The sequence below is a fragment of the Musca autumnalis genome, unplaced genomic scaffold (assembly GCF_047663935.1).
Source record: "Musca autumnalis isolate F117 unplaced genomic scaffold, ASM4766393v1 scaffold_3, whole genome shotgun sequence".
Lineage (NCBI taxonomy): Eukaryota > Metazoa > Arthropoda > Insecta > Diptera > Muscidae > Musca > Musca autumnalis.
In genome coordinates this window covers 160564706-160576274 of record NW_027411866.1, presented here as the reverse complement: position 1 = coordinate 160576274, position 11569 = coordinate 160564706, and the positions used below count along the sequence as shown (strand labels likewise).

The following is an 11569-nucleotide window of genomic DNA, read 5'->3' as shown; positions in this document are numbered from 1 at the left end:
CTATTTTTGGTACTTCTTCTGATGTGTGGACATTTTCCGTCAAAAGCACTGTTTGGGTCGCAGTGCTTGAAGGAAAGTGTGTTCTCATCAGAAGGCCTAAGGTTTCTTCGCTTGTTTCCATCTCCTTCCCATTTCATCAACCATTAGCTCGGCTTGTGTATGGGTTTTGGATAGAAACTTTTAATTTTTGATACGTCGGTTACGCTATCTACCTGTTCGCAGAAAAGTTTCCAGGAGTTGCGTTTGGCGTTCCTTGTCAGTTTGTTGTATTCTTTTAGTTTTGATTTGTAGTTGTCCCAGAATACAGCTAATTTTTTTTTTTTTTTGCCCTATTGTAAAGTCTACGGACCTCTTTGCCTTTGTTACGAATTTCCCCTGTCATCCAGGGTTTTTCGTAGGCAGACTTCCTTTCTCGTAGGGGACAACTATCCTCGAAAGACTTTACCAGGGCTTCGGCTAATTTGTTGATTTTTACTGTCAATGTCCTCTTTACTTAGGCATTCCTCATCTTCTCCTTGCCCTAGTCTGTACCTTAATTTAATTCCGAACTTGGTCCAGTTTGTTTTGGATTTTTTACGGAATGTTATCGGATCTGGCGGTGGCCTTGATATTTTGAACCTAATATACCTGTGGTCAGGAGAAGGAGTGGTCATCTGAGACCCTCCAGTCATGTACCTCGTTTATTAGGTTTTCTGAACATATTGTTATATCTAGTACTTCCTGCCAAATTCTGTTAACAAAAGTAGGTTTATTTCCTACGTTAAGAGTTATTAGGTCGTTAGTATTCAAATAATCTAGAAGGGCTTGACCCCTTTTGTTAGTGTTAGTACTACCCCACGAAATGTGGTGTGAGTTAACATCGCTCCCTGCTAGTACTTCGTTACCTGTTTGCTTGATTTTCCTCACCAGCTGCTGCAATTCCGACGTAGGTGGTAATGTCGGGGAGTCGAACGGTAGGTATATAGACGCTAGGTATATATTACCATTCCCTTGCTTCAATACCGTGGCGTCCGACGATGACAACTCTGGAGAGAAAAGAAAGCATAAATTTTTATGGACTATAATACAGGTCCTCGGGCGGGTACATGTACTGGCGTAGAAAAGTTGATAATTTATATGGTTCAATCCAGAGACCTTGTTCTTCACTGTCCAAGGTTCCTGGATTAGACCTATATGTATATTACCTTTGTTCATTTTCTCCATCAGCGCATGAGTTGCCGTTTCGCTCCGATGAAGGTTGATCTGGATGACCTCAATTATTGGTCGTCCAGTAGACGGTTTTCTTGGGAGGCGCTGATGGGTTCGTCTCCCTCTGTGTCTTAGCTCGGTAGGTTTTCTCCCGGCTAGGTGGTTGGGCATCTTCCTCCTCTCCGACTCTTGCCCTCCCAGTCTTGAAGGTGACTGCGTTTGCAGATATAGAACGCCCTGCCCTTCGTCTTTGAGAGACTGGCTAGTGAGAGGTCGTCAATTCCCACCACAAGGAGAGTGCCATCTTCTTTCTCCTCCCTGTGGAAGACTTCCCACCTCTTCACTTCCAAAGTCTCATTTTGTTTTCCAAAGACTTCGAGCATGCGCTCTGTCTCCAACTTGCAGCCGTAACCTTTTACGAAGACTGCCGCTTTAGTCAGGTGAGGTACGTTCTCCTTCCTCACCAGCTTCAATTTACCGCCTTCCCAAGGGGTGGTTACTCCACTTATAACCTCCTCGAGAGCGGTCGGTTTTGATTTTGGGCCCAAGTAGAACCACAGGGAAGTCCCCCTTGAGCTCGCTGCTAATTTTGTTTATTGGGCCACTTCTCAGAATGTGATCCAATATTTTGTCGCCGATCGTTTTTTCGATGGCCTCCTGGTGTTCTTTTGGCAATCTGCCGGACCCTCTACTGGCGTCGATCACTGCATAGCACTGTTCGTCCCTGTAGTACTTCCTGGCTACCTTGGAGTAAGAAGTTGGCGGCTCCGCTCCGTTTTCTGCGACCATCTTCCTCTTCTGGAAGGTCTTGGACTTCTTAATTGAGTCACCGGGTCTTCCAGAAGATTCTGCAGTCGCCCTAACACCCTTCATGTCTGAGCTCACTCTTCGCCCTCCTTCGAAGGGTTCTTTGGACAGTCTCCTTCGTGTGGGGTTTGAATTGGTTTGCTCGGGGCATTCGAGAGTGGGAAGCTCTTTTTCTTCTTACTCGGCTTAGCGGTGTTTTGTTCCTCGGAAGACCTTGTCCTCTTCGCCGCTTCCGAGGAAGTGGAGGGAGTATCATTGGTCTCTTTTGGAGCATCCCGTTGTTTTTTGTTAAGCCGCGCCTGGTTCTCTTATACCTTCGTCTTTGAGCCCCAGTGCACCGCACTTTATTTGTTGTAAGTTTAGCGATGTTATCGCTTATTTCTTCTACCATCTTTTGGACCTCCTCTTTATTTGGGTTTTCCACGACGGTAGTATTGTTTTTGCTGTTGCTGACGGATTCGGAGTCAAGGTTCGCTCCCATACTCTGATGGTTGGGTCAAGTTTAATCTATCCCTAGGCTTCCCTGTCTCCTCCTCCATTTTACCTTTAGGTTGTGTGCTTGTAGCCGTACCTTCGACCACAGATGCCAAGGCACCCACATCTGTGGGAGATGTTTGCCCACGATCGCTTGATGACGACGACGTGTGACTCGCAGGCAGATCACTGGTCCCCGCCGGTACTGGGTTATTTAGGCCCTGCACCATAACTTTTATCTCATTTTCAACATCCATATTTGTTTTTTTGTTTTAGGGGAAACACCCCCGTAGTCAGTTTTTTGTCCGCGGGAAACTAGAAGTTTCCAGAGGTAGGTGATCGTACCACTCTACCTCAGACAGTACAGTCACTAGTGTTTTCATAGTTTGGGGTAGAGTGATTACGATCATCCACCTCCCCTATCCGCCGGTGGGGACGCGCCCGGTAGGAGTCAGTTCTCCTACCCTCGGGTCGAACTTAAACTTAGTTTGGACAAAATATTATGAACGCCAAATGTTGACCGAATTGGCTGATCCGTTCGAGAGTTATCGTGCGCTCCAACCACTACACTTGGTGCCATAGGTGTTTTTTAAAACTTTTGGACTATTTTCTCAGGAAGTATGGACTTGCCACTGATAAAGCTTGTACCGTCGTAATGGGGGCAGCGAATACCAGTTTATACAACCAAAATCAAAGCGATTCGAGAAGAGTGGATCGATAGAGTCCATTTTTGGTAGATATTTCATGGAATGGTATATATGGTAGTATGGACAAAATCTGTTACGCGCTTTAAGAGTTATCGTGCGCACAATTTTCCGAACTTTTGTGGGGGAGGTATCTGAAGGAGTGTGCCGATATGACTCATCTTTGAAACTTAAGTAAAGTTTGGATAAAATATTACTAAAGCCAAATTTTGGACCAATTCGGTTCATCCGTTCGAGAGTTATCGTGCGAACCAGCTAGACAGACAGACGGACGGACTAGCTAAATCGACTCCAAATTGTCTGAAACACATTTCGTCCAAATATACTTAGGGTCTAAAACCATGATTTTGTTGAGGCTAATTTTGCCCGTATGAAAGTCTATATATCCTTGTTAGCGTAAATGCTGAGGGTATAATTATGTGTTTTCCAGGATGTAACAAAAACGTCCTAGCATCCATGATCTGCGAATCTGTACCTGAAGGCTTGCAGTTTTCTCAACGCATAAGTACTGTATTTGGAATGTACCCATATAAGGCTTATATTACCATCATACAGGAAGTTTGATGGATTGGAAAATACATACGTCACAAGGACATCTCTCTACCATAAATCCTATGGAATTATATATGAATTTGTCGGTGGGTTTGTGGTTGGCCGGGGTCTAACATTCATATTTCGTTTCCAATGTCTAACAGACTGGTGACATCTTGGCAATAGATGGATTGGAAATGACAGCGTTTTTCATAACATTTTTCTCTCCACAGCAAAGGTTCCAAACTGCATTACAGAGCATGTTAATTAACAACATCAAATCAAAAACATTTCGGTACAAATAATGTACCTTAGCTGTTAGTTAACAGATCACGTTGTTACGAGAAACCAATTTGATCATGTTGCGGTAAGCGGAAGGTACTTATCGATTAGGTTGATATTTTTACAGCAATAATTTTGCGTGTTGACTACGAGATTACAATCTTAACATGACAATAATTAACCTTCGCCAAAATTAGTCTTCACATTAACACATAAAAGCTAATCAAATTTGCAAATAACTTTCACAAAGTCTAAAAATTAAAGCCTAAATGTACAAGTTATTCAAATTAAATTACCTGGGACTTGGGTTTATTCTTCTAATTGTGGTAGAATCGATATCTGTGGGAAATATCCCAACCACGGTAATTATGAAACAGAAAAAAAAACTATAAATTGTAAAGTGTTTACTAAAATTATCCTTCGAATAGAAACCATGGACATATGAATTTAAATCTATCAGTACCTCATCATCGAATGAGGATTTACTCAAGTTAAATTTTTCTATAGAACGGGTATCGCGTGGTGTTTATGCCATCTCTGGTACAATGGACTTGAACTACGACATTGTTGAGGGTGATGCTAATGAAGTAAGTTTTCTTTTTTCAAATTAGTTTTATGTTTTACATTAAAATTCTTTTTTTTAAGGTTGAGGGTCGATCATATCGTAGCGATAATGGTGTTAATCCATATAAACCTCTTGCCTTTCAAACAGAACGTCACCATATGTTTTCCGGACTTAATAAAGAGTATAAGGAGATGTTAATGCCCGCTCTAAGCCGTTGTTCGGATATGCCTGTTTTTGAGGATAAATTCCAGCCACCGCTTGAAAAGAAAGTTTACACACTGACAAAATGTCAGTTGGATCAGGATGAATTTCCCCAGTATATGAGTGACGGATTTTATAAAGGGGTTATTTTAGGTTGGGGAACAGTGAATTATACTATAACCTTTATTGCTCAAGTTGAAACATTGAAGTAAAAACATTCCATTCTATGATTATTTTTCGACTTGGACAACAATGTAAATCCTCTTTAATAAAATTTGAATACAAATTTTGTACCTGTGAAGTTTTTGCTGATTCTGAAACTACAATGTTCATAGATGAGAAAGATCAAAAAACAATTCACATTTTTAGGAATTTTGTTAGTTTTCAGAATTTTACTTGGAAACCGCAAGTCCTATCGAAATAGGTTAAGAGAAAATGTTGTAGCTGTGAAAATTCCAAAACGTTATGACTTTTTCATAGGTTTTAATATTTTTGAGATATTGAAGTTCAAATTGGGACAATGCTCTCACTCACTGTATCGCCTACTTATAAAACAATGTCATGCACAGAGGCACGGTCTTTGCGGATTCTGAAACTACAATGGTCAAAGATAAGAAAAATCAAAATAACCAAAAATCGCCAAAAAAGAATTGTTAAATAAATCGAGGTCAAACTTCACATATTTAGGGTTTACAGGACTTTGCTTGGAAACCCCAAGTCCTTACTTACTTACTTAGATGGCTTTTATATCAAACAGAACGTCTTGTTCCATAAGCCGAACTAAGAATAGATTTCCAAACGCACCGATCTTTTGCCTTACTTCACCAATTTTGGACGCCATGTTTTGTGATATCTTCTTCAACTTGGTCTTTCCATCGGAGTTTTGGCCTTCCCTTGGGGCGTATGCCGTCGAGTGGCTCGTATTCAAATGCCTTTTTGGCGGGGGCATCTTTATCCATCCTGCTGACATGGCCAAGCCAACGCAATCGTTGTAGTTCGATACGTTACAATATCGATGTCGGTCGGTTGGTATAGCTCGTGGTTCATACGACGTCGGTATTCACCTTCAACGCATATTGGTCCATAAATCTTTTCTCTCAAACACACCAAGTTCTATCTCATCTGCTTTCGCAAGTAGCCATGCTTCAGATCCATACATAAGAACGGGTAGTATCAGTGTCCGGTAAAGTGTAATTTTGTTTGACGAAAGGTGGTTTTGCTTTTAAACTGTTTATTTAGACCAAAGTAGCATATGTTGGCCAATATTATTCTTCTCTTTATTTCAAGGCTTATATTGTTGGTTTTATTTATGGCGGTGCCGAGGTAGATAAAGTCATTTACTATCTCAAATTTATAATTATCAACATCCACAGTTGGTCCGAGTCTACTGGACGACTTGCGTGTTGATAGCATAAACTTCGTCTTATCGCCATTGACTGCCGGACCCACTTTGGCAGACTCTTTTTCAATTTTTGCAAAGGTGGATGTTATGGCTCGCGCTGATCTACCTATTATGTCTATGTCATCTGCGTATGCAAGCAACATTACATCTTTATTGTATATCGTGCTGTTTTTGTCTCTGCCGTATACATATTCGCATCTCGTATGACCTTTTCCCGTAGGATATTAAATAGGTCACACGATAGACTGTCTGAAACCTCGTTTTGTGTTGAAAGGCTCGGAGAGGTTCTTTCCTATTTTAACCGCTGATCTTGTGTCAGCCAATGTCATCCTGCATAGTCGAATTAGTTTTGCAGGGATGCCAAACTCAGACATGGATTGAAACACCTTTGCTCTAATTGGGCTGTCGAACGCGGCCTTATAGTCGACGAATAGGTGGTATGTGTCGATCTGTCTTTCGTGGGTCTTCTCCAATATTTGGCGCAGTGTGAAGATTTGGTCAATTGTCGACTTACCAGGTCTAAAACCGCATTGGTGTGACCCTATTATTTCATTGACCATGGGTTTTAACCGTTCACACAGTGTGCTCGACAACACTTTATATGCGATGGGAAGGAGACTTATACCTCGGTAATTTGCACAAACCGTTTTGTCTCCTTTCTTATGTACGGGACATAGTTGGCTGAGGTTACAATCGTTGGGTATGCTTTCTTCCTGCTAAATTTTGCAAATTAGCTGATGCATACTTCTTACCAACATTTCGCCAGCGGTCTTGAACAATTCGGCGGGAAGTCCATCAGCTCCTGCTGCCTTATTGTTTTTCAGCCGATTAATGGCTGTCGTAACCTCGCTTTGGCTAGGTGGTAGACATTCAACATTGTCATTTACGATTGGTTCTGGGGTATCTTCATCGCCATCCATATTCGATACCAAAAGCCTTATAAAGTGTTCCTTCTTTCATCAGTACGCTATCTGTATCAGTTACCAGATTCCCTTGGTCATCTTTGCAGGAGAATGTGCCTGCACCATATCCTTCAGTCTGGTGTTTTACACTCTGGTAAAATTTTCGGACTTCATTCTGACTCCTGAACATCTCGAGTTTCTGACGCTCACGTTTTTCTCCTTCTCCTCCTTCTTTTTTTCCTGAAAATACGCTTTTCCTGTCTCCTCTTCTCCCGATAAGTTTGTTTCGTTCTTTGTGTTGCTACTGAATGCAGTGTTGCTCTATATGCCGCGTTCTTTTCTTCAGTAGCTTTACGACACTCCTGATCGTACCATAAATTTTTGGGTGAAGGTTTTTGGTACCCAAGAATATGTTTTGCGGCAGTCTGAAGGGAGTGGGCTATTCTTTGCCAACGTGCTTCTACATTATCGGGACCAGGAGTGCTGTTTTCCAGCATGCGAGTCAGTTGAGCGGAGTAGGCTTGTACTGTCTGTTGTGTTTGCAGCTTCTCAACATCCAGCTTCCGTCCTGTGTTAGATCGCACTGTTGCCGCAACATTGACGAGTGCGTACCTTGGCTGCTACAAGGAAATGGTCCGAATCGATGTTCGCACCTAGAATCGATCGGACATCTAACACACTGGACGAGTTTCTTCCATCTATCACAACATGATCAATCTGATTTTTTGTTTTCCCATCCGGGGATATCCACGTAGCCTTGTGTATGTCGAGGTGTGGGAATCTGGTGTTGCTCACTACCATGTTCTTTGCCGCTGCAAAATCAATCGGCCTCATTCGGTTGTCGGACGTTACCTCATGAAAGCTGAATTTGCCGACCGTGGGACCGAATATATTTTCCCTTCCAATTTTAGCATTAAAATCTCCTACAACAATCTTAATGTCTTGGCCAGGGCAGCTGTCATATATTCTCTCTAGGCCTCGTAGAATATATCCTTGGTCTGTTCGTCTTTCTCTTCGGTCGGAGCATGGGCGCAGATGAGACTGATGTTAAAAAACTTTGCTTTTATACGGATTGTGGCAATTCTCTAATCACCGGAGTAAAACTGGATAAAAGATTTTTAAGCCTCCGGTTTACCATAAATCCAACACCTAGCTCATGCTTCGTTTCATGGCAGCTATAATACATTGCGTAACCGTTTGTGATCTTTACGTCTGCCCGATTCCATCGCACTTCCTGTAAGGCGATAATATCAGCATTGTACTTGTCAAGTACATCCGCCAATGCGTAAACTGCACTTACTCTGTAAAGAGTCCTGACATTCCAGGCACAGATTGGCAGATCATGGTCCTTAATACGTTTGAGGGGGTCGTCAACTTTAGAGGGGTTTGTTTTTCTTCTTTTTCTTTGTTTTTTCATAGTAATCTGTTTTGACGGCGTGAGTTACTAGCCTAACGCCCAACCCAAGTTTTTATCGCTCTTATGGGTGAACGCGCGGCACATGTTAGCTCACTACCTTTAACGGGCGTTAAAGGCAGCTCCCCAGGTGACACCACGGGAGGTCAGTGTCCACTTGAGATGAATGAGGGACCAAGATAAGTCCTGGGCTTTGCCATGTTAAAGCCGGTCAAGACCGTTCCTTGGTATCATTCATCCCCTACGTCACCCAACCCCAAGTCCTATGGAAGTGAAATTAAAAAAGGTTGTAACTCATTGATGCTCAAAATATTTTGCGCATTAGTCTCTCTGAGAGTGTCTTTCTGTTGCAAAACCACGACAGATGAGAATAAAGAGTACGTATATTGTTGTTGCAGTCACGTTAACGTATATGGCTGTTGTAACTCTAAAAATTCTCTATTTTTTTCCATTTGACCCAAAAACTTTATATATAAAATTTTATGAATATCGGTTAACGTTAAACCGTGCCACCCGTTCATGTATGGGCCCAAGTTACATTTTCACAAAGCCAAAGACGAATTTTAAGGAAATCGCTCTAAAGGCCAAAATTATTTTCCAATCGATGAAAAAATTTACCAGTTCATTGTTGTGGCTTAAAAATAAATCCTACAAAAATTTAACTTTAAAGTTGATGGCGATCGGCAAAATGGAAAAAACCTACCAAAATATCATAAAGGTCAATCTTGTAGAGAATTTTCACAGCTACAAAATTTTTTTACAAAATGTTCCAATGTTCCTCATGGAAATAATGGTTTTAGACCCCAAGTATGTTTCGTTTCAGACAATTTGGAGTCGATTTAGCCATGTCCGTCCGTCCGTCTGTCTGTCTGGCTGGCTGGTGAGCACGATAACTCTCGAACAAATCAACGATTCTAACCAAATTTTAGGTATCGTAATATTTTGTCCAAACTTATTTTAAGTTCGAAGATGGACCATATCGGTCCACTCCTTCGGCTACCTTCCCCACAAAAGTTTAACATTTGTCTGTAAAATGTAACTCTCGAAGGAAGCAATCGATTTGGTCCAAACTTTGCACATCGTATTATTCCTTCTAGATATAGATCGAATTCGAATATGGAGTATATTGATTCACTCTTTCGGGTACCTCCCACACAATATTCGGTTAACGTGAAGTTTAAGAGCTCCTCTCGGATCGTTTTGAAATTTGTTTTAGTAAGTTGTCCTTGCGGCTCCGTTTACGACGGTAAATATTTTTTTCTTGCGCAAGTCCTTATTCCTGGGATATTGGCTTAAAAGTTCCAAGAAACCCTGACGACTCCAACTAAAATGTCAAAGCCGCAAGATAATCCTCGCAGGGAATTTCTGATTGGTGTAGGCTTCGCACATCGTATTATTTCATCCAGTCATGTATCAGGTTGGAATATGGTCTATATCGGTCCACTTCTTCGGGTACCTCCGACACAAAATGCGGATAAAGTGAAGTTTAAGTGCTCCTCTCGGATCATCTTGACGGTAAAATTTTTTTCTTGCGCAAGTCCATACTTCCTGAGACATTGGCCTTAATGTTCCAAAAAACCCTGACAGCACCAACCAAAATGGCAAATCCGCAAGATAATTCTGCCAGGAACTTTTGATTGGTGCAGTCTTTGCACATCATATTATTTTATCCAGTCATGTAACAGGTTGGAACATGGACTATATCGGCCCACTTCGGGTATCTTCCCCACAAAATTCGAAAAAAAGTGAAGTTTAAAAACTCCTCTCGAATCGTTTTGAATCTTTTTTTAGTAGGTTGTTCTAGCGGCCTCATTTTCAACGGTACAATCTTTTTCCGGAGTCAATACTTCCTAAGATAATTGTCCAAGCACTAAAACCCACCCGGCACATACTAAAATGACTATTGTGCAAAATAACTCTAAAACTTTTTCAAAAATTTCTTTTAAACATAGTTTAATGTAATTTAATATTTCGAGTCCTTTATGAAGAAGTTTGGTTACTAAAAAAGTTTGGTAATTGTCAATGATTTGGTATAGCCCCACATTACGGTACATACAGATTTTAAAGCAAACTCGTGGTACAAAATCAATATATTGTTACGAATGTAACTGATAGACTTAGGTTAATTTAGTTTAATTTCCGTTAATTTAAAAATTTGAATTGTAACGTAAAGTTTTATTACGCAGTAACTTTATTTAAGCAACAAGAACTGCCATGTAGAATTCTCTTCATCATTCTAGTTCTTACTTTACCTTTCATTTGATGTGCTTTTGTTTTGCCATAATCATGTAATTATCGTTTAGTTTGCTACTTCTTTATTTCTTGCATTTGTTTGTTGTTGTAATTACGCTATTAGTGTGTTTGTCCACTTGTATTGATCTTCCCCAATGTATGTGAGTCTGGTTGTTCGCTTAGTCATGTGCGTCTGTGTGTTCGTTGTACAGATTCGAGGTGTTGCCAGACGTGTTCTAGAGGACTCTAGAACAGGGAGATTTTGGGGTATAAATACAGGGGAACTAGCAATGACGAGTTAGTTGTGGTTTAAGCGATGAACTGAACAGATCGGTTAAAGAAGTGCTGCGTGCTAACTAGAGACAAGCTGTGTGTTTAGTAATTTAAGTCGGTTCCGAATAAGTGTAATAAAGTAAATAAAGCATTGTAGAAACGTAGTCTAAAACGAACCCTGTTTTATTTGGTACAAATCGTACTGGGGAATAAAACAACGTCTACACGGAGATTAGTTAAATCTAATTCCGTAACAACTGGTGTCAGAAAGTGAGATTACGATCATCCTACAATGAAGTTTAAGGATCTACGAGTGAAAGACTAGAAGAAGGAGCTAAGTAAGTTGGAGTTGTATTCTACTGGCAACAAGTCCGAACTACAAAAACGCTTGTTGGAAGAGTTCGAGCGCCGTGGAATGAACATCGACGCATATGAGTTCGACAGTAAAGAGGAAGTCGAGTTATCAGCAAAGGGCGAATCCAGCGTTGAAGAAGTTTCGTCGGTAGCTGCCAGGGGTGACGATTTGAAATCAATGCTGGCTATGATGATGCTGGAAATGAAATCTTACAACTGTAAGATGTTAGAAGAGATGTC

At 41.0% G+C, this 11569-nt stretch overlaps 1 protein-coding gene across 1 annotated transcript; it reads left to right on the top strand.

Moving 5' to 3' along the window:
- Positions 1–4212: 4212 nt before the first annotated feature.
- Positions 4213–5045, top strand: LOC141396550 (uncharacterized). Its single transcript, XM_073972110.1, has 3 exons — positions 4213–4348; positions 4415–4573; positions 4632–5045. Exons 1-3 carry the CDS (start codon positions 4256–4258, stop codon positions 4962–4964), a joined length of 585 nt encoding a protein of 194 aa, XP_073828211.1. The 5' UTR covers positions 4213–4255; the 3' UTR covers positions 4965–5045.
- Positions 5046–11569: the final 6524 nt, after the last annotated feature.